At 35.6% G+C, this 24,640-nt stretch overlaps 1 protein-coding gene across 40 annotated transcripts in view; it reads right to left on the reverse strand.

Annotated features, from left to right (window-relative positions):
- The window catches only part of FOXP1 (forkhead box P1), a 639,457-nt gene that overhangs the window by 12,944 nt on the left and 601,873 nt on the right, over positions 1 to 24,640 (reverse strand). For 15 of the 40 annotated variants that reach the window (XM_087923662.1, XM_087923668.1, XM_026722339.2 and 12 more), the window contains 6 exons: positions 23,380 to 23,463; positions 13,146 to 13,347; positions 12,967 to 13,046; positions 12,277 to 12,378; positions 8,559 to 8,680; positions 5,797 to 5,866 (listed from right to left, as the gene is read on the reverse strand). In XM_087923662.1, coding sequence (XP_087779788.1) covers positions 5,797 to 5,866; positions 8,559 to 8,680; positions 12,277 to 12,378; positions 12,967 to 13,046; positions 13,146 to 13,347; positions 23,380 to 23,463 — 660 coding nt within the window. Of the gene's footprint in view, positions 1 to 982; positions 2,858 to 5,796; positions 5,867 to 8,558; positions 8,681 to 12,276; positions 12,379 to 12,966; positions 13,047 to 13,145; positions 13,348 to 18,214; positions 18,314 to 23,379; positions 23,464 to 24,640 lie in introns of those variants that run through there. The other 25 variants (XM_026722283.2, XM_026722324.2, XM_026722314.2 and 22 more) reach the window with 8 other exon arrangements.

Consider the following 24,640-nt stretch of genomic DNA (forward strand, 5'->3'; position numbering starts at 1 on the left):
CATTGCTCAAAGATAAAACAACAAACTTAAATAAGGCAGACATTCATTTCTTCTCCCCAGCAATATGTTTTTTGCTTACATGTGGTTTTATGTTCTTGGTGATACTGACAATAATTGTGACTAGAACATCGCAGGCAAGACATCCTTAAAAGCAATGAATGGTAATACACCTTTCAACATCCTAATGTATTAATCCACAAGCAGCAAGGCTTGCACAAACCCTAAGACCTGGTAAAAACTACAGCAGTTGCCTTTATGTATCATGCTAACCGAAAACCAAATACAAACTTTTAGCAATTTGTAAGAATGTAGTTTAGCCTAGTTTATTTAGGTGAATATTGTTTAATTCTTACAACAATCCTTCATATCCAAAGGCTTTCTAAAGTATCATTTAAATGGAGGAGAAATCAAAACCAAGGCTTAATTGTGGTCATCTTAAGAAGTTTCAGAAGCATCAAAATGCAGTAATAGCTTGACCCCAGCTATTAATTATTTTCCACACTTTCGACACTAAGGTGGTTGATTTTAAATATTAAAATCAATCATCTTGTAATGGGGCTGTCTGAAGGATGTCCTCCTCATTGAGAGCCTATTGCGAAGTTAAGAGTTGAATCAGAGACCCTATTGGAAAAGTCTCCTTTTATAGAAACCTGTTTATTGGATATGAAAAAGGCTTTTTCTATGAGATGATCTCTGGAATCGTCATGACACTCCCTTCTATCAGCTTTTGAAAATGGAACTGAGATGCATATTTCTTTGACACAGTATTATGCAAGGATTTGGCTATAATTTAATATGTAGTTTATGTAATTTTATTTATGCTTTTAATTGTGTTTTGGATTAATCTGTTTTTGCATTTCTCCTCAATTTTGTCAATTTTTAGATGGAAAACCCAAGGCAATAGATATAGCTTTCATGTCTTTTCCTAGTATAACAGGAAGATTTTCATGTGTGGCTAGACATATAGGTGCACATAAGTGTAAGAAAGATAAATAAATTATTGAAATACATATGCAAGCCTCCCATTTTCCCACATGCAAACATGTAGGTAAAGCAGAAACCAGGTAATAGTGAAAAAAATGGTTCATGATTATCATTTTGTGCAATTTAATGAAGTAAGAAAATGAAGGAATGGTAGTATAGAAAGAAAAAGAGAGTGCATAAAAATACCTTTTTTTTGCCAACATTGTAACTTAATTGCTTTAATACATTATTTTTTTCTCTTTTATACTCTGCATTTTAATTGTTTTAATTTACTGTAGGTGTTGAAATAATCAGAAATACATAAATTTATTAATAAAAATAACAATAATAAAGAAATCTTCTGGGGAATGGAAATATGATAAGTGTTGCTTTGCAGCACTTAAGATACCAAACCATATGTGATCTACCTTCCATGTATAGCTGAAATGAGGTGAATTTATAGAGCAGGATTTACATTTTTCAACAAACTAAGAGATTTTCCTTTACTGGAAATCGCAACAGAAATAAGTATATATTCCCTCTGGAAAAAAAAAAACTGTGTTATTTGGAATGGTCTACAGCACACCTCTCTTAACTTTCTTAGACAGAAAACAATCATGTAATAGAAAACAAAGGAGAGGGACATGTAAATTATGTTTCTTTCCAAATAAGTCTGAGAAAGAGCTTTGAAAAACTTCCTACAGAAAGTTAGAAGGTTTTAGTCTTTAAGTCTTTAACTTAAGTCTTTAGTCCTTAACATGTAGAGAGAAAATAAGTGATGAAACCCCTTCATCACCTATTGGTAACTATAATCAGGATATACATCACAAAACAAGGTTTTTAAAAATTCCATTTGCAGATTCGTCCTGCATCTTGAGATCTTTGAAGTTGTCAGAAATGGTTATCTCCATCCACAGATTTTTCCTTGGTCTTTATACTATAACTAACTGGCTTCATTACATTTCTTGGTCTTTATCCAGGCCAATCAAAAGTTACTTTAACCATTATGTTAATTTTTTAATGAAAGATACAGAGAAATAATTTTGACAAATTAAGCAACGTAAGACATATGCTTCTGGTAGGAGAAGAAGTAATGAGGGATCCTTCATGGTCTTTGAACTTGGTTGTTTTCTTGCAGACGTTTCATTACCCAAGCTAGGTAACATCATCCATTTAGAGAAATAATGAATCATGCACTTTGCACCACAAAGATAACTTTGCAGCAAAGTAATTTTCTTTAGTAAAAGCCAAAACAGGAATAATACTTGCTATTCCCACCCACCACTGCTTTTTTTTTTTCAAAAACCACTGGTGGACATAAGGCAAATTCTGGAGAGAAGCAGTGGGACAGTAACAGGCAAATCCTTATGACATTTCAGATGTGCTCATAGTTATTAATCTAGAAATGCTGATGATAATATTTCTTCTCTAGGGACAAATCTCCCTCCTCCCAGTTTTTTTCCTAACAAATTCACTTCTGGATACCTCTCATAAGCACATTCAAATGGCTTCTGAAATATGGTATCATAAAGTGAAAAAAGCAATATGCATTTGGTGAGAAAACGGTTGTAAAAAGAACCTTCTCACAAACATTATTTTGATGGTTTCTGCTTTTCTTCAAGATGTGTATTAATTAGCAGAGTCGAGTTCTACACAGTTTTCTGTCTTTAGATAGAAAAAAATAGAGCTTTCTGAAATGTTAATTTCATCTAGGAAAAGCACAGCATTTACTGATCTGAATATTGAAGAGCAGAACAGCAACCTAAGCTGAACATACAAGCAGTTAAGGATGGAAAAACAGGCTCAGAGATCTCTTATTCATCCCCCATGGTTTCCTCTTCTGATCTTCTGAACAGGCACTCCACAACTTACGAGCACAATGGGGATGGAACATCTGTCAGTAAGAGATGCAGTCCTTAAGCAAGTTGCACCCACTTTTGCAATCTTTTTTTTTACATAGTCATTAAATGCATCACTGCAGATTTAAGCGAATCACATAGTTGTTAAGCGAATCTAGATTTCCCCAACTGAATTATTTCACTCATTGGAAGCTCCCTGCGAAAATTGCAAATGGCGATCACATGACCCTGGAGGACCTCCACCATAGTAATACATATTGGTTGCCAAGTGCCTGAATTTTGATCACACGACCACAGGAATGCTGCACTGGCTGTAACTTCGAGAACCAGTTAGTCACTTTTCCCAGTGCTGTTGTAACTTTAAATAATCATTAAACAAGTGGTTGTAAGTTGAGGACTACCTATATGACTATAGCTGCTACTCCTTTCAACTCACTACCAGAACTGCTTCTGGTAAAAGAATCTGGGGAGAAGCAGAAGGAGGGGCTTCCCAAAGAAATTGTGCTATTAGGAAACTAATACAGGAGATGCACTATTTCACAAGTAGGGCAAGAAGTAAGGGAAATCATCAAAGGACTTTTTCCTTGGCTTTGAATGATACTGTTGGTTAGACTTTCAAGTAAAGTTACTGTGTATTGAATTGCACACCAATGAAACAAGCTTGCTTAATTAGCTGTGTTTGCAGTAGCACTTTGAACAGAAATGCTAAAATGAAACTTGGCGTTATTGATATTATTTGGAGTCCCAAGTGGCTGCCAATTGGTGATGAATGCTAATTTTCTATCATAGATCAGCCAAATAGTTGTTGCCTGTATAATTTCAAACAAAACATCTGCCATCTTTTGCCACAGACAGTGAAATCATCAAAGCTAGCACAAGATGGCTTAAAAGCTACCCTAAATTAGTGCTACTTTCAAATGAGTGGGGACACAAATTAAGGGCAACTAAAGAGAGAACTTGGCATTTGGCTCATAAGCTCATTCTAACATACTGCTTCTTCATATCATTCAAGGCTGAACCCAATGTCAAACAGCGTCCCATTTTCTCAATTTCAGTGAGAAAGGGAGTGCCAAGTGGACAGTGTCCCACTTTTCTCTGTATTTTGCTTCCCTTATAATTTCTACAAAATAAAGCTAATTGCTATCAGCATACAATATGAACTGACCGTATAGATTTTTATTTGATACCCCTTTGTGCAATATATTTTTTTGAGGGGTCTGGTGCTGTCTGAACTTGGTAGTTTTCTTGCAGATGTTTCATTACCCATGATTAGCACCAATGATGCTACCTAGTTTGGTAATGAAACGTCTGCAAAAAAACAACAATGTTCGGAGAGCACTAAGGTCCCTTCATTTCAACCCTGAGCTACAAACATTCTCCTTTATTGATATAAATTTTTTATTTGATCCCCCTTTGTGTACTGAGTCTAATAATATGAAAATTCCACTACTTCCCATTGCAGGGATATTTTTTTTTTCAGTGATGACACTGAAATTAATGTTATATTATCAAATAATATAAGAGGACAGGAAAGATGACGACAACAACACATGTTTTAGAACTAAAAACACGAACTGCTCAGTATGATAAGCAAGTTAATTGAAATTAGTCACATAGCTAACACAAGCTGAAGGAACACTGGATCTCTTCATTTTTGCCTTTCAGCCTCATGAATGCAAAATGTGCTCGTAATCTTAATGCTATTCCTCAGATGTCTTTAAAAATTGCACTCTGCAGGACTCAAGGGAAAATAAGATCCTAATGAATGGTATTTACAGTTGCTTCATTTACACATGCTTTCATTTGCTTTTCAGAAGTTACTACATAAATTAAAGTAATAAATGAAGATGTAGGCGGTTACTTATTTTGTAATCAATCTACTTCCTGGTTTAGAAAGGGAAATGCTATCACATTTTTACAAATATGGTATATTCTCTGACCTGATTTCAAAAGAAGCACCACCACAGTGTTATTTTTTTAATATATTGTTCAAATAAAGCTTAAGAATCTTAATTTATCTAAGCATTTTTCAAGAGGTATGCTACTTAAGCCTTTCTGGGTCTGTCTCATAAATAATGGGGATCTTTTATCAAAGAGAGTCAATGTTTTTACTATGTTTTAATAACAGAATTTTCTGAGTGGGTTAAGCTTAAATAAGAAATAAAACTTAAAAATGGTACAGTAATAATAATAAAACACTCAAGTGGTAAAATACATGAATAAAGTAAGGAATACAAAAATAAAAATACATAAAAGTCTAAAGTTTTCTAAGAAGCATCTCTCTCAGCACTGATACCTGGAAAAATAACTTTTGATTAATTTTTACCTGCTTGTACAAAGTTGTAACACTTGTTTATAAAAATATAAATCCTGATCCCCTAATGATTAGTTAAATATTGGCTTAAAAATATTCTTGAGATCAGCATCACAAAACCGAAATCTCTTTTCTTCATTCCCCATGCATAACAGCAAGTTTAGAATTAAAAATTTAGAATCATACACCTAGAAGACCCTTTGAAGAAAAAAAAGGAATATGTGCGTGTGTGTGTGTGTGTGTGTGCGTGCATGAGGTATCTACTTTCCCTTTAAAGCCACGAACAATAGAAGGTCATGTGACACCCTATCCTATCATTCAGCACATTAATAGCTGTGCTAGAGTAATTACACTTGTGGTATTTTTGCCTCAAGTGAAATTCTGAAATAAGAGGATGGAAATTATGATACTGCTGATAAATATTAATAAGTGAACTTTTAATTTTTTTGCCACAATATTCAAAATGCTAAGCATCCAGCTAATGCTGAAGCAGCCTGGTATGTGTTTGCCTCCAGGGACCATGATGCTTTATGCACTTAAGAAAAAAGTTTAACGGAATTAAAATTTAATATCTAATTAGAGCAAGGCTAATATATTTTGAAACGAATACAGAAGGCACACATGCCTATGTGGTGTATTTGCCACACTCATTAATCTTACCTGTAAAGCAGCATTGAGAGGTGAGCAGTAGGTGTGGCTGGTCTGCATGTTTTTAATAAGTGAGGGGTTTCTGTGCAAGGAAAATATATTTGAAAAGAAAAAGCAGACAAATTAAATGCAGTCAACTGTTATACTTCAGGAAATCAGTTTCTTTCCTACATCACAAATATCATAAAAAATACTATTGTTTCCTCCCCAATTTTTAAGACTGAAAAACAGATTTTTTTTTGTAAACTTCACCAATAAAAAGGCAATCAGCCTTTTATAATGAAATGTTTTAAGTGCCCTTAGGTTGTCTTTTGAGTTATTTCCTGCAGTAGAGGGCCTATGTATCTTCACATTTCTCTGAACAGCAGGTGTTCGTTCACAGGAGTAGAACCAAGGAAAGTTTTTTCTATGGCCAGGGAGAGAGCTGCGTTATATTGCTCCAGACAATGTGTGTGGGTTGTTTAACTGTTCTTTAGATTTCTTGCGACTGGGAAGACAGGAAAAGCAGGCAAAGACAAGTCCCTTTAATATTGGCAGGAGTCTTTCTGGCATATTATTTTCCTACACATCTTATAATGAAAGGACAATTCAAAGTCATTTATGGTTTGTAAGAAAAATAGCCTTTCGCATCTGAACAGCCTCAACTCGTTTCTTATGGGAAGGAAGCTATGATCCAGACAAGCTTACATTCTAAAAGGAAGGAAGCTCCCCCTGAGCAATGATTGCTCAGTCAATGCCCTGAGGAAGAAATATGGCTTTATGGGTTGTATGAATGATTGAATGACCCCATTGTGCAAACTGCAGGAAATCCAACAGAATTATCCATCCTTAGATGAGAATGATTGAAGAGCAGGGAGCCAAAAAATAGTAGAGACTCATTCAGAGAACAAGTGGGGAACTTTAACTGTGGTGGACGTGCAGGAAACTGGTTAGGGATCCAATTCACTCTTGTAAATGTTCTGATGGGTCCTAGGATACATGATTAGGATTCTTGTCCCATGAAATGGTATCTAAATAAATAACCCATAACACCCATCTTAACTGTCTATGTCCATAAGAGTCATTAGGACTTGCTGCTCCTTTTCTAAAAGTTAAGTACCCCAAAGCATCGGCTTTTTCAGAATCCTGCTTTTCTCATGTATTTATGGTCTAATCTTTAGCTACAGGGCTGATCATTGAGAAACTGAGAAGATGATCTAATGTTTAATGTAATAATAACTACCATCTGTGTATTTTAAATGTGGACCTAAATATTGATTGTCATAAAAAGAGAAAGGGTTGGGCTCTAACATGCTGGAAGTTCTACTCATTCAAACCAGTGGAAATGAACGTTTAATTTCAAAACTAATATCAATTTCAAAACAGCAATTAACACATGCATAATCCTATGCACGTCTTTTTAAAAGTGAGTTTCATGGCTCTAATGTGTCTTTTGTTCATGACTGTAAACCAGTTTTTTCAAGTAGAGCATAAAAAAATAGTTAAGAATATAAACCTCAAAACCTATTACTGGAAATCCTCTCTTTTCTTCCCAGAGCAAGTTTGACTCAAGTTTTAAAAAAGCAATACTCGCTAGTTACTGGACCCCATTTGATGACAATTTAATTCAGACTTAGTAATAAGAATTCCAGTCCTCAGAGAAGAGCAGAAAATAGAAAGAACCTGCATGTGAAATATAAAAAAGGGCCACTCTATCCCATACTGGCACTCATATTGTGCTTCTGAATCAGTCAACAGAAAAATATGAAAAAAATAAAATCTTTGAACAGAGTTTTCAAATATTTGAAAGTTATCTACAGTTAGATATATAGTATTACATACACAATGCATATATAGCATTGAAAGAATATAGGACAGCAAGAATGACTTGCAAATTTTATATATAAAACCAGCCTAACACCATATAGTTTATTACAACATTAGCTAACAAAGAATTTATCAGCATCCCTGCACTGAAGCAAATATAACTTATAAACGTTTTATAAAATGTTAGCCTAGGCATTTTCGAGAAGCAATGCAATGCATGTACAAGCATGACATTTAAATTATTATTATTATTTTTGCAGCAAAGGCAATGCCACTATTTTGTGAAATGCAAGTCTACATGAGATGAATACACCATGCAAAGCAAAAGCAACAGAAAAACAAAAACTGGGGAAAAAAATAGTGCACACACACATACAGACACAAAGCAAGTAAAAGCTCTTACTGTGTAACAAGCTCGCCAAAGTTTTCATCGGGGCAGAATTTTCGAGGACGGCCTCGTTGAATATGACGGCCACGTTTAAACTCTTCATCATCAACAGTCCAAAAGGACCCAAACTCATCCTCTACTCTGATAAAGCACTTATGCAGGGAGAGATTGGTGCGAATAGCACCCTGGGATAAGACCAGCGGCAAACGAGATGATTGGGGAACAAAGGGGCATGGGATCGGGGAAACAGAACAGACATCAAATACAGGGAAAAGGAAAAAACAGAACAGAACAAAACAAAAAGAAAATAAAATGCCATAAGCCTAAGCAAATGGATTGTGAGGGTTAATATGCATTGCCACCTACAAGTTACTAGCACGTGATGCAGAACAAACACCAAGCAAGCAAGGGCAAAGGGGACTGCTGGGCATACAAATGGTAGTGATGAAATGCTCTCTTGTTGCTTCACCTCGACTGGGCCGAGGCGAAACCATCTGGGTTGTTCTAGAACACCATCTAGCAGCCAAAGCTTCTATATTAAAACTAGCTAGGCTAAGAAGTTCAAACATGGTGGACATACCCACTGATCTTTTGTGGCCTTCGTTTTTGGAACTCTACTTCATCCACTGTCCATACTGCCCCTTTAACGTTTTCTACTCGCACAAAACACTTGTGAAGGCTAAGATTATGACGCACTGCATTCTGCAGCAAGTATAAGAGAGAAAACATTGGGAAAAAAAAACTTTCCATGAGAAAAAGAATCTTAGCATTGTCAGCCGGCAAGTCCCCCTTTCCCTCATCCCACCCTCCACACCGGACAATATAGTTATAACTTGAAAGATTTGCAAAAGAAAGTTCATGAAAACCAAAACTTGATTGTTCTTATTGTATTTTAATGGCCTGGAAAGTTAAGAAATGTGAAGTAATTTTATATATTAATATCATGGCAATCCATTTTGGAAATGTATCCAACCAAAGTTTTGTTCCTTACCACTTCTGTTCCTCATTATTAGAGTTAGAACTATGTAAGGGATGATTTTAATATCCTGTAATATTCATCATTTGTGGTTCAAGCATTACTATTATTATCAGAATTATGAAGCTTGTCATATTTAGTTGTCAGTTTAATTAAATCTTAATCGACTTTTAAAATTATTTATTAAATTTGCACACCACCCAGGTCCCAGGAACTCTGGCCAGTCCACAATTTAGTCTTAGGCTGAATTCATATGGAGACCTGTAAAGTCCTCCATTATAGTATAAATACCGAACTTTATTTCTACCATATTACATGTCTTATTCTTTTCACCTCTAGCATCGGATTTATCAATTTTCAGAATAATCTTATCCTGGAAATTTAAACAACCCTGGATATGTCTAAACTTATTAGGAACAGTTTTCTAACAAATTCTACCTAAAGGTACACAATCATTCACAACTGATACCCATTAGAAAAAAAAAACCAAGCAAAGAATATATAGGTTGTTAACTCACATCTACCAATAGTCAATGGGGAGGCTATTTTACAGGCATAATGCCAGGGAAACATATGGATAGATGTTTAAATAACCTAAAGGGCTAAGTCCCTTATTCACAAATTCATGTCTACATAGTGAAAGGCCTTCTAATCATGACTGTCTACATTCACTGTGGAAGCCAAGGTTAGGCAAAACACATTTATCATATTAATTAAAACAGTAGAGGGAGATCTGAGCCACAAGGGGCGGGGATTCGAAATCATTTCATATTGCAGTTCTACAGCATAACTAATTTTCTCACTCTTGTAGCACATCTGCTTCCTCAAAAGAGGCTATACAGACAATCCATGTTCTCGAACAAATGCAAGGTTGCATCTATTTTTTGGCAGAACATTAATAAATCACCAGAGAATCCTGTCATTATGTAAGTAGAAACTGGTGAGGAACCATGAAGCTTGATAGCAACTTCTGCTCATGACACGTGAACATTCAAATCTTCAATGAGATAAAATCTGCTCCTTGATTCCTACGCCATCTAATCCACATAAGTAAGCATTCTGACAGTTTGATTCTTTCACTTTTAAAAATATGTTTTTAAGAATGGGCAACGGCATTCCTCTCTGACTACTGTTCTTCACTCAGGAGAAACCTGCTAACAGGGTAGTTTGTCTGCGCGTGTGAACAGAAGGAGTGCTGAGTCCAAAGCAGCACATGGAAGATGGGGAAGAATAGGGCATAGAATTGGATCAACTGCATTTTCAGATTCATAATAAAGTAAGGGATTACATTTATATTGTAATTCCATAACTGTCTGTAGGAACAAAACCATACAGACTTTCACAATCCTTTCTTTCAATGCTTTTGTTGATAATGAAAAAGAAGATTTCTTTCTTCTCTAAATGCTTTTTTGAATAGCTCTCAATGTATAGAAGGAACATAGCCAGGAAGGCAGAATTGCAAGGCTGTGTATGTGTGTACGTGGAGTGGGGGGGAGATGTCATAATCGGCAAGAGAATATACCTATATTATGTATGAAAAAAGAAAACAATATAACATGAATGCAATTCACCCTCAAATAAAATTATATTCAACTGCCTAATAACTTGCCTGTCAGTTCTGCAAGATGAAATCAGTGAGAGCTTATACTTATTTGCTCTAAATTTCAATTTTGTCCATCCAAACTTTGTATGATCTGAGCTGTGTTCTAGAAGACCTGACTTACACTCACAGTAATTGCATGCCAAATCTTTAGACCATCCTCAGCTATTAAAGGACAAAAGTATTCCTGGATAACACTGTTTCCATGGATCTTATACTATGTCAAAATCTAAGGATACTAGGCCTTGGGCAGCTGAGTTCAGAAATATCTGTCTCTGCCAAAGATTTATATTACGTTTTGGCTTTGAGTAGCAATTATTTCCAATTAGATCAGATTTGGAACTAAGCAGCATAACGACTATTATTCTCCTTTGATCTTTAGCCCCATCATCAGGGATACTGAAACATTCTATTTTCATTCAGCTATTTCACTAATCTAAAATAGTAGTCATCTTCATATACACACACGTATTTATAATAAAGGGCTAAGCTTTGAAAGTAATAATCATTTGAGAATTCCTCTGGATGTAAACAAAATCAAGCTTTCTTATATAACATTGTTGAAAGTATAACTATGTTAAAGTATATAACATTTTTTTCTATTTTAGATAGTTTTCCTCCAGAATAGAAAAAAAAGTATCTTAAAACAATATTCACCAAATGAATCTAGTGCCAACACTAATTGTTAGATTACATAAATTTAACTTCCTTCCTTCCTTCCTCCCTGCAAATTTTTAATTTCAGAATAGGACCTAATTTTCTACTTTAATTTGTCACTTAAGTTTTTTCTTCTTCTTCCCTTTTCCAAGTTCATAATTTGGACTTTTGGCAACAACTTTTTTTTAAAAAAAAAGAAGTAAAACTTTTTGAACCACAAGAAACTAGTAACTATGCACCAATGGATGCTTACCTCTTTAAACACTATTCTATCAATTTCCCCAAGGACATTTGAAATTTAAGGTTGGAGGCGGGGGGAATAAACAGCATTTTGAGATTTAGGAAGAAAATATATATTGGAAGGAAAGTGCAAAAATATTCAGGTGCCAGGTGTGTCGTTCTGGATTGTAGCCAGATTTAAAAGAAAGGAATATTTTATGAGAATTTAAACACACTCAGACATTAAATAAATGGAGCCAAACAACTGAAATTTAAAGCACCAGAGGTATTTATTAAATCACTAGCTTTAATATTTTTATTGGCTTGTGACTTTACTGCTGTGCCCAATTAATCTGTATTGTGTTTCATAATAAACCAGCAAATATTTTTGGGAAGTTTGCATATTAACTTAAGGCAGGTGTTCAGTTGGCAGGCTATAAAGCTAATTTTCTACCAATCTTTGCAAAAGGACTTAATGTATAGAATATTTTAGTGTAAATCACAAACCCACCAACTGATTAATCATCCTTTCTTTTTGTATCTTAGCAGCTGAAATATTTCACTACTAGGAGCAACTATAGAGATGGACTAGTTGTTCAATCAGAACATGCAGGAAAAAACCCACTAATAATAGGTATTCAAATTGGGGCATTTCAAAGGCATATATTTCTTTCCTGCCAAATAATAAAATGTTTGGGCAGATAAGAGGCACCCTATGTATATCACAACAGCTGATCTATATTTAGAAGACTAAAATCTTTTATAAATAATTAGATATGTTTTGGCACCTTCTATTCTAGAACACTAAATTGTAAAGCAAGAATCATACAAGGGAATACAACATACCTTCCACGTTGCTGCATTGCGTCGGAAGTAGGCAAACATACGTGTGAACCAGTTGTAGATTTCATTTAGTGTTAGCTGCTTTTCTGGAGATTCAAGAATTGCCTGTCAAGCAATTAAAATGCAACCATGATCAGAAAATATTCTTGCACATTTGTCTGAATAAATAAAACAACATGGAAGTCAGAGAAAAATAAACACTTGTACGACGATGGAAGATTAGTGGTTGTACTTAATAGCTCAATGGCAGAACTGAAAATGGAATTATCTAATTGTTTTGAGTTTTATTTCTGTTTCCTTACGGAAATATTAATTTATTAGTCATTCATAGAGCAGAATCAAAGAGAAATGCAAAACATTTCACTAGCTGATTAAAGCTTAGTAATTATTTTGAGCTCAGATTAATTCTAGGGATCAGAGATTACTATAGCTTGTGATAATTGACTTGCCATCTTTAAACAGGCTCATTTTCAGTGTTGTGTGAAATGAATTTCCTAATAATCACATCGTATTGTAATACTTAATCAAAAGCAATTATGGTATATGTATTGCGGTTGTGGGGAGGGAAAAAACCCCCATATAGCAAAAGTGTCAGCATGCCTATATTAGCTAATCATCTCTTCTTGCCTATAGCATCACATATATATGTACAATCCTGGATTTAAGCCAGTTTTCAGGGATAGTATCACTTACCTGCCTAATTAAAGAGGCATATGTAAAGGGCGGCCTGACTTCTGCATTCTTGTAGAATTCTTGATTCTGCGCAATATCTGCTAAATGAAGGCAAAGAGGGCTCCGGTTAGCCATGACTCATCACTTTCTTTGGATGGGAAGGACCAAACTCTTTATTTTCTAGCTGGCCTTCAAGTTACCTGAGGAGATGGGCACATTGTATTTATCAGAGTACCGCCTTCGGATGGGCCCAACGTTGTGCATGCTGGTAGTAGTGATGACAGAAGGTCCCTGGGTAACAGGAGTGATGGGTGCTGTCGGGGTGGTGGGAGTATGAGGTAAACTCTGTGGAGAAGCCTCTGATGCAGTCTTGGAAAGCGTGACATTAGAGACAAGATTCAACTATTAAAACAGAAAAAGAAAACAATTTCCTGGATTAACAAATACATTGCCCCCATTGTTTTTCATGCACTGACATCTTTTTTAAGACATAAGGACGGACTGAGTATATTTTGATTCTCATACTCAATGGAAAGTGTACCGTAGTCATGAAGGTGTTAGAGTAGGACTGGGGAGAAAGTTACAAGACCATCCTCGACTATGAAAAGACACTTGCAGGATATAATATAAATCAGTTACAGGATATAAATCAAACCAGTAAGAAGCATGCAATACATTGATAAATAAATGCCTTCATAACTTTGTTCTCTATCTACTCGGGCCCTGCAGTAAAAGCATTCTAATATAGATGTACTTTATATGTTTATTGAGGTTATCTAGGCAGGTGCTTCAATTTTTGAACACTATATAGGTAGATAACCTGATGAAGCCTTATTTTTACAGTTATATAGCTATATGAATGAGCGGGCAACAAAAATAGCTTTAAAGTGAGGCTATGAAGTAGCAAGTGGAGAATAGCATAGATGAGCTAACCCCCAAACAGTGCAGGTTTCATTAAGTGAGGAAAAAAGCCCTAGAAATAAATTGAACAAATATTTACTTTCCACACTATAAGAGATTAATCCTTTAAAACAAACTATTTTATCCTGAGTACACAATTGATCTGTAATATTATCTATGATTCTGGCAATCTGAGACTATACTGTAATCACAAATATCTTTCATTGGACATTAGTTCTTTAAAAAGACTGGCATTTTGGGGTCAGTATGAAACTAATGATTCTCTGGCCTCAGAAAGAATTTAAGGAAATAAAGTGTTTCTCAGCCAGGCATAACAAATAGTACCAGTCAAATTGGCTGTTTCTTTAGAATGATCAAAGTTGAAGCTAGACAAGACATATCCTCTTCACATACATCTCTACTTGTCTTTTACAGTAGACACAACCAAGAAAAAACATGTATATTGATGCCCAAACAGTTCTGACCCTTAAGAATATAATGAAGACTGTAGGCATATATTTAACTTACAAGACCGTCCCACTGAAATCAGTGAGTTTTTCTTCTAAGCAATTAAGTTATAGGATTATATTGGAAATCTGGGGAAAATAGCAGATTTTTCTTTCAGGCAGTTAACACAAAAGATTGCCTAAAGTACTTTAAAGTATTCCAAATTAAAAGAATGTTTTATTTCTATACACCCAGACTTCTCATATACTGATAATCACAGATAATTGCCTTTCACATTGAGGATTTAAGATTTTATATTGGTGTCACCGATCCTTTCTTTGGTTCCTTAAGGGAAATTAGCTCCATTATTTTAAGATAATTTTCTTATGAAAGTATACAAAGTGTCCTAGGAAAAGACAGCAACTCTTTTTCTAATATCTTGAGGAATTATTGTTATTGTTATGAATTACACCTTTAAAATGTAAAATATTCTTTTTGTTTCAATCCATAGTGTTAATACATTTTCATGATAATCGACTTGTTGAAAAAAAGTTTTGACCACTGGATTTCTTATTTTCTTTCTGTTAATTTAAGGCATACAATCAATAATGCCTCTCACATATGTTCTTCTGTTAGAGATACCTAAGTATCTTATAAATAATGAAGTTTTTTTGTTTGCACTTTAATTTGAATACTTGAAGAGGGCTGGGTTAGAGGAAAAACTAAATGAAATAAATGAATGTATAAAACCTACAAATGTTCACATAAAAGAGAAAAAAAGATTCTTTTATGGTAGGTAATCGTCAAGACAAATCAACTGTCAGGAAAAAAATGCCTAACTGAATCATGCATCTATATTTTAACTCAAGTAATGCAAATTTTGGGTGCAGATATGAAAAAACAGACAGGTCCAAGCTCTCAATGCTTTTTAAAAGAAAATTATTATGATGGATTGACAGAAATGGGAAACTTCTGGTGGATAGACAATAGAAAAGAACTGTTACTCCATGTGAGCTCAGAGTTCACTGTTTGGCCGATGTCAGCAGACAATCCTATTCTGTGATCAATATAGCTACTATCAGAATTCAAGAGGCGCCTGGGAAAGCTCTTCCATCAATGGGAGACAGGCAAGATATCTGCCCTTACCCAGACACTTGGGATATTTAGAATTGGCAAGCAGAATTTAGGAGTATATCTCTTCATTCATTTTCTTATTTGTACTTCCTTTTGATGAACTGTTCCTTCATTTGTGCATACACCAAAGAACAGCATTTCATTAGCAAAAGCAGCAAAGATAGGGGAATTAGGGGTAGAAGATATTGACTGCAATGGCCTTCCTCCCCAGCTCTTTTTCTCTTCAGGCTATTTATTATTACTATTATTCCTCACACAGTCAGCCGGATGTTCGGACTGGGTTTGGCATTTTTGTCTACCTATCGAGTAGACAAAGGACCTGTGATAGGCAAATCTGGATGTTTGATGGTGTTACAGATATCGCCAGAGGATGATGATGATGATTAGCAAATAGCATTTATCTGAATGTCTGTGTATTTCTGGAATGTAAACAGCACAGGAAGCGTTGAGAAAGAAATCTAATCCTCACACAACTTGGTAAGAAGATGCAGACAAAGGGGTACCATTAATTTGTCAATTTTTTAAAAAGATTGTTTTGATTTGCAAGATGGTTTTCTACATGCAAGATGCCAAATGACAACATCATACTGAAGTGCACTGAGGGCACATTGGTCTGAAACTTTTTTTTAATCTTAGGCTTCTCAAAGGTTCCCATGGAATGAGGATTCTGCTTTCAAAACAGTAATGCAATGAATGACACAAAGTGACCTATGACTGCATTCTCCCAAGCAGGTAACTGCCCTCAGATGCTAACTTATGCAAAAGGGAAAGAGCAGACAGGCTACCCTATGTTCTTTTATTTGGGGGAAATGGATGGTTGCATTTGTTACACCCTTCTGGCATCCATCCCTCCATCACATATGATAAAAAGCACGGGGGATAACAACAATGCAAAGTCTCCCTGAGAAATTGAATCTCCTCTATTTTATCTCTGCTCTTAAACAGCATGAGCAAATCTGAATCAATTTCCAGTGTTCTTGCACTGCACAAACACAGAAGATTGGCTCTCCTGCTGGAAAGCACACGGATACTGTTTCCTCATTACTGTTCAAACCACTCAATTTCAAACAAGTTCAATTCTGTTTTTGCTGTTTAAAAGCTTAAACATTTAATCTGTTTCTACTAGGAAGCTGGGGGAGGAGGGGGGGTGGAAGGCCCAAAGGTCAATGTTCTCCAGTTAAATAATTTGAATTGAGTTAAATTTCTTGAGGCAGTCAGGGTAGGTAATACAACTAGAAATAAACACAAAAGTGAAGAAGAGCAAGGGGATGGGGGGCACCGCCTTGAACAGGCTCGACAAATGACACTGCGATTCACACCCACTGCTAGGCTGCCACTAATAAGCTAAAGAGGAAGCAGCCAATCTTGGCTAATTACCAGATAAAATTGTATTGTAAGGACTCTAATTAGGAGATGCTTATGGAGGTGATCTAATGATTAAACACTACATCCCAGTGACCCCACCGTCAATGAGCAACGGGGTAAGATGTCACTGGAATATTTTGTAGAAACAGTACTTTTATTTCAAGGGTAAGGGAGAGGCCGTAATATTTGTAATAATGGCTACGAGGTAAACTCATTAAAAGACAGTTCCTAGAGGAAGGCTGTGCCTTTCAGCATCTGTGGCCGTTCCAAAGCAAAGTGCCAAATCTTGACAGAGGAACTGCAGTCAAGTGGAAAATTTCTGCCTGACCTCTGCTCTTGCTATTAATTTGCAGCAAAACTAATGACACATATACATATTCCCACAACATTTTTCTAATTGCTAATTTGCTAAAAGAGTCGACTTCCCAAATTAAACCTGACTGCCGTCAGAGAACGAAGGGGTTGGAGAGGAAAACAGCGAGAGGAGAAACCTAGAGAGCTTTGTGCTTTATCAGAGGTAACTGCTAGATTGGCAGAAGGAACAAGTTAAGAAAACCATGACTTGTTACTTACTAAGGAAAGTTTTTGCTTTTTCGAGCTTTTCTGAAAGGAGAGCCTCTTAGCGTTTTCACGTGGCCTCAACTACAGATAGCAGTTATGAACAGGAGCACAGCTATGTCAGACACAGTTCTGTTGCAATCATTAACTGCTAATATTCATTATAATGTATTCAGGATTCATTGTTTAAACTTCAACTATGAAAAAGGCCTTGAGTGAAGTAAAGACAGTTTTGTGGGGCAAAGATCACAAATGGTTAAGAATGACGGGAGTTTATTTTCTTGATTGATATGCCACATCAATTTCTACTTAAGAACAATCCTGACACATTGCTTGGATTTGAGAAGTAGTTGATAAAGATTTTTGTCATAAAAATAAGAGTTCACCTGATTGCAATATATTTTGATCAACTACCATGTTGTTAGAGCTAATAAAAGTGAATTTTTGAGTCAAACTCTACTCCTAGTGGCCTTATGTTCTTATGATATCTTTAATTATTACAAGAAGAGCTGTAATTTTCAGACTGTATAAGGATATAGACAACAATATAGGAATGAACAAGTAATCATCTTCCCAACCACCAAAAATTAGTGGTCTTTGTGTTCTGCTAGGAACAAATTCTATACTGACAAAAGCATAAACAGAAATATAATTTAGTTTCTTTTTGTGTGTATGTGTACGTATTTAGGACACCATCTATAGAACTGCAATTTTGACTATCGAAGGGCTTTAACAATAAGGTATGAGAAATGTGCTCATGATTGTACATGGTTATATTTGGGCTCTCTCGCACCCCTACACATGCATACATATATAATATTTTTGTTTTACAGTACATGAGTAAAGCTATCCATAATAGACATACTTCCTTTTCTCCAAATTCGTATTTGGTTGTCCCTTTAAGCCTGCAGTAATGCAACCTGAAGTAGTCATTCCCTCCTTGGCCACCCAAGTATTTGGAAAACTAAAATAATTTGGAAAAGAAAACATGATAAAAGAAATATTTTATTTACATTAACGATAAGATGAAGGAAGAAGCTTCACCCCTCCCTACTGCTTCTCAAATTCCTATGGAATGGGAAACATGCTACAAATACATTCACACACACACACACACACACACACACACATATATATATATATATACACACACACACATAGATGAACTTTTTTGCTTTGCTTTTAAAGTAGTTTCCATTGGTCTATGTTTGAAAGACGTATACAGGACTTGACTTAAGGCCAAGGATTTCTCTGACATGGGTGCTCATCGTTTTTCTTGGGGCTCAAACGGTTGCTGTGTTGGGTGTTGGGAATGGTGAATGGAATGGCACTACTCTCAGCGAGACCCTGAAAGTGGATGGGTATCAGGACGGTTAGATTTCACCCACAAACATTTTATGTACACATCTTTAGAAAATATATATAACTACATGCAACACAAGATTTGGCAGGCAATGATCACTTAGCAGGTGTTGTTATTGGCAGAGATACTAAAGGAAACCCAAGTTGAAGAGTGGGGCTTAATGAAAAACAGTATATAAAAACAGCTTTTGTGGTGTTGCATTTACAAATCTCCCCCCATTACTACATATCATTATTTTTCAAACTATAAAGTACAGCTACAGCAGCTAAAATGCTCAGTCATTACCTCACAGTTAAAAGGCTATTTTTAATGCTTTGTTTTTACAGTTGCTAAAAACAGGATTTCAAAACAATTCTAATTGCTGTGGTTAGGGTAAAGGAAAATATATAAAAAATAGCCAACAGTTATGTCAGCTCTAGAAAGATGGATGCACTGCCAGGTATGCAAAAAAAAAAAGAAAAAAAACCCACCAAAGAAAGAGGAATGCATTCCTTCTTTCTTTGTGAGAAGCAATCTGTGGCTGCACAGTGCCATGTAATAGCACCTGGCACCTTAATTCTCCTCTACCATCTCATCACCAGGAATGCTTGAAAATAATGGGATTACTGCATTATTGTGTTACAATATAAATACTTGCATTTCTGATAAATCTAATGAGAGCATCCATGACAATAAAAAATACCACTGCACAGTACTAGTTTTCTAATTATATTGTGTAATACTAGATACTAGGTAAACTAGACTGAGTGGGAAAAACCCAGAAAGAGCATCTTCCTACAAAGCCATGACCATTCAGCACCATAGCAGCAGCATATATAACATTCTTCATGGGAATAATTGGGGCTATTCACAACAACAAACTAAATCAGCTTGCATTAATTACTTCCCAGCAACAGAGCATTCAAAATGTGCCAACTTTAGTTGTTCTAACTCAGGGGTCTCCCAAACGTGGCAACTTTAAGGCTTGTGAATTTCAACTCCCAGAATTCCATGCTGGCTGGGGAATGTTGGAATTTGAAATCCACAAGTGTTAAAGTTGCCAAGTTTGGAGATCTCTGTTCTAACTGAACACTGAACTCCCAAGATATTGAATTTCAGTGGAACAATCAACTCAAAATGTTTCAGTTTGCTTCATGCACCCCTACATTTGATTCTCCAAGAAATATCTATGATAACCAAATCATATTTGACAAAGAAAATCATTGGCCCCCCAAATTGTACCTGCTTTTGAGATTACTACGATCATTTTAAGGTAGGCACTGTTACCTTTCAAAATTTTGTCAACAACTTACCCTGATCAAAAATGACTAAGTCAATTATTCTATTTGCATTTTTTTAAAAAGAACCAGAATTTTAAATTCCAATTCTTTAAAAAAGCCACAAAATATTACAATTAATTTATACCTTACATCTGGTTAGGAGGACAACAGAACGTTAATTATGGGGTGTAAAGTGGATTGAATGCTGTGGTTTTGGTCACTGACTCACTTCTAGCCAGAATTATATGCTGCTGAATGTATAAAGGCCAAATCTTGGCTCTGTGATTTTATTCTTCTCCTATCCCAGCAAGGATAGCATATACGAAGAATACTATATTTCTACATTTTGTAATTAATTTTCAAATCCTTCACCTATACATATTTTAATAATTTCTGATTTATCTGATATCTGTAATAAAATTTCCTATATTCAATAAATGAAAAGAAGGCTGTTTCAATCCAATAACAGAGTGTCACACAATATAGTCCTGTCAGGTGCCAATTTTTACTTCTAATGTGTACGTTAAAGGATAAGGATTTATAATGCTGCCTATGAACGAAACCACTTTTCATACACAAATGTGATCTTTTTTTCCAAAGGGTAATACAACAGTACATTTACATAAACTAATCCAAACAATCTATGTATTTGACAATGGCAAACCTCACACAGACTGCCTATTGTTGGTTTACATCTTGGAGTTCTTTATGTTGGCTTGTAACACTGCCCTAGCTGTCAAAGGTTTGACTTAGCCTCTAAATAAATGGTTATACAAGTGCTGTGCAGTGATATTGGACTGCTTTGGAAAAGAAACCTGCTGTGTACGAATTCAAAAGCTATTAATTTTTCAGTCAAAAATATTCATGCCTATTTCTTTTAATAGAGAAACACTGTGCAGAGCTACTGAGAGATAATGTTGACTAGTAGTGCAGAATTTTCAATAGAACAGTTAAAAATAAATTTAGTGGGAGGCTCCATCAAAGCTATAATTTTCTAGAATGTAAAACATTTTTAATACTGATGAAGACACTGCATCCTGCACTCCCTTTCCTTTGGTCAATTTTACTTCCTTTCTCTGCTGGTCCACTTATTGGGTTGTGCAGCAGTTTTCACTCTGGTATCTCTGTTATTGCTACTATTTATTAGTCCTGAATTTTAAGTAGTGAGCACTTGGAAACTGATTAAACGGTCATAGCCATATTGCTCTTGTACTCAAAGGGGGAAATGTTGGCCCTTCAGATATTTTCATCCTGCAACTGACATTTGCCCATGTTGGTTGGTCTAACTTCCTTTTGTAGGATTTTCTGGGGAATAAGAGGGAGGGATAATAATTATCCACCATTCACCTTCTGAAATACAGATAGTCCTTGACTTACAACCTTTTGTTTCATGACTGTTTGAAGTTACAGCACGTAAAAAGTGCCTTATCATTGTTTTTCACACTTACAACCATTGTAGTATCCTCCATAGTCATGTGATCAAAACTGAGACACTTGACAACTGGCAAGTGTTTATGATTGCTGCAGTGTCCTGGCATCATGCGATCCCCTTTTGTGATCTTCTGACAAGCAAAGTGAATCGGGAAGCCAGATTCACTACTACTACTCATTTAACAACTTAAGTGATTCACTCACTTAACAACTGTCTTGCTTAGCAATGGAAATTTGGGGCTCAATTGTGATCATAAGTCAAGGACTGCCTGTACATCATCTTGCAGCTGTTGAATTTATTTGAAAGATCATGTTTTATATGGTCCAGATGGCGTTGTTAGAGAACTGTGACGGAGGTAATCCAGAGCTCTGCGAATCATTGGTAGAACAGTTCTAGCTATGTGTGGAGCACCAAACAAGTAACCACATCCTCCTAAAGGCCTGGTATGAAACTTTAAGAGCTTTTCCCAGGTTGTCTACACATACATATATTATTTGCTGACAGCTAATCAGCTAATGCACCGGTGTCAAACCCGAGGTGTCATGTTGCCATCACGTGATGTATCATGGCATTTCTCCCATTCACAGATCTGGGGTGGGCATGGCCTATGCGTGAAACATCCGGCCTGTGGGCTACCAGTTTGACACCTCTGAACTAAAGTATTTTCTGTGTGAGAACAAGTGATATCCTCAAAGTAATTGCCACAAATGTTTGTGAAGATACAGTTCAAGCAGCTTTACTTCACTTGTTATTCAAAGTACTTTTTGAAATAATTTACCCTCTTCTAGGTTCTATCTGCTTCTTGATACAACTGGATTATTTTTTAGAGAATACAGGGTCAGATGTGAGTATACATCCAAGGACAGAAAATAAAAAACTTATTTCATATGGCCCACGCTTTCATGGGAGTTCAAGATTTTGGAAGACAGGATTACACAAAATGAAGGTTTTCTTAGCTCTGCCTTATATTTCAAAAACAAGAACACTGGGGTTTTTTGCCACTCAAAAATGCTCGGCAGAAAAATCTGCACATAGATTTACTAAGACAGTGAAAGGGATCAGGGATTTGAATAAAATGCTCTATCTTAAGTTAAAATTTAATTTACATATCAAAATCAGACTTGCTTATCCTAAAAGCTTATGCCCCCCGCAACCTTTTAAATATGAGGTTTTTAAAGTTTATTCCTCTCCTGATAATACTCTGAAATTCCTAATTGCTTCATGTGAGTATTTTAAGCTGAAGGATTGATTTGCGACTCAGTTTCTTAACTATGTGTAGGTAAATGGCCTAATTTGATTTTACTTGTTGTATGAAAATTTAGTGCTGATGATCTACAGTTTGTATAAAACACATTCATCAGCAAGTAGTGATGAACCATAACAGCAAATTGGTTTATCAATTTTATTGTCATGCCGATTGTAAAATAGCATATAAACAGGCATCTATCTTTCTATCTGACAAAAAAAGAGAGATTCAAATGGAAGAGTTAAGAATTACAGCAACCTGTTTGGGTATAGTTGAAGGAGAAAAATATAAAATAGATATTACAGATACAGAACAATTACTTCCTGGAAAAGACATATTATTTTTTCAGTTTTCTTAGGAATTAAATCCTGAACGCTAAGTGAAGCAATAAAGGCTAAGAAAAGTCCTCTGTCATAAAACAAGCAATAGGACCGATATGTCAGCCAAATGATGACAGGGCCTAGTTTGCAAATATTGTAGTGAATTTATTTCCCTGAATAAATGTGTGCTCTTGTGCAAAAAAGGTAACTTTATAATAAATCTCTTTATTTTTAAGATGCAGCAAGGTTACTTATGTTGTGTTCGTAAACGATTAAGACAGTAATCTTTCTAGTAATAACTGATATACTAATATTGTTATTTAGAAATGGTCTGTATTTGTGGTGCCCTCTCAGAACGAAAAAATCAGCAGAGGCAAAGCTTTACGTATGTAGTCCATGCAGATACTTACAGGCTGAGGGGTAACTTTTGGTTCAGTCGATTTCACATGCAGGTGTGTCATCATTGCTTGCAGGCGGTCCTTGTCTTTTGCAAGCTGAACAGGAAAGAGAAATGTAAACATGACTTTTGTGAACATAATCATAAACGGCTCTTCTCTATTTAAACCCTGGCATTGTAGCCAGCAAATGACAGAAAAAGTACATAGCATTACTTTCCTGTGATTTGAAAATATTATGAGGAGCCCTCATCCCTCTCAGGCACTTCTTTAAAAGCAAAGCAAAACCTTTGGTGCTGAGTATCAGCTTTTTGCAAAAAAACGCATTGGAGCTCTTGACTGAAGCAGGTCTAGTCCTTCAGGCTCCAGGAGCGGTTGCTGAAGCAATGAGGGAGAAAATGAAGGAACTGCATTTACTAACCAACCTCAATGCTAAGAGATTCAGAACCAAGGTTTGTTGGCTTTAAAGGTTGTCCTCTCCTCTTTTTCTATAACATCCCACTCCATACGTGTTTTTTTATAAAAAACTTGAATTATATTCCCTCTATTAGATAGGTGAGGCTGACATGTAAAACGTTAAATGGATATTGTCACCTTTAGGGAAGGAGAAAAGTAACCATCTACAGAAGGTAAATGTTTGTTCTCTTACAGAATAGATTTCACTTTGGAGAAGAAAAATCAACAAGCTTTCTTTTTCACATTTGCTTGAACAGCCAACAGGATACAACCTGGCCAAGCATATTTTTTGTTATTATATAAAGACAAATTTTTTGTCTTTTACTACAGATTGGATGATACACATATTAAAACTGAATTGTAACTTATAAGCCAACTTGCATGGGTATATAAAATACAAATATTGCTCCAGCCACTGATAAAATTCTCTCCCACACCAGCCTTTTCACTCTGTTGATGAAACATCCAGGCAGACATATATCCATATGATTCAAACCCTAATGTATTGGAGCAATGTAGCAGCCTCAATAAATAAATAAAAAAAGAAGTTGAAATATGAAGTTCTTTTTTTTTTTGGAGAGGTCTTTCAAAGTGCTTTACATTTTTACAATCTTACAGGTTTTAAAGTGGTAGTTCATATGCCTAAACCCTTTACAAAAACATAAAAATTACTTCATGACTCAACACTATTTAAAAAGTATTATTTCACTGTCCCTAGGGAGAGAGAGAGAAAATAATGTGTTTCTGAAGAACCCTTACATTCCCTACCATTTAGCTTCTTGGATGAGAAGTGAAATGTTTTCAAGGGGGAAAAATCAAG

Source organism: Pseudonaja textilis, chromosome 2, assembly GCF_049901715.1.
Source record: "Pseudonaja textilis isolate UNSWEBS1 chromosome 2, rPseTex1.2, whole genome shotgun sequence".
NCBI classification, from domain to species: domain Eukaryota; kingdom Metazoa; phylum Chordata; class Lepidosauria; order Squamata; family Elapidae; genus Pseudonaja; species Pseudonaja textilis.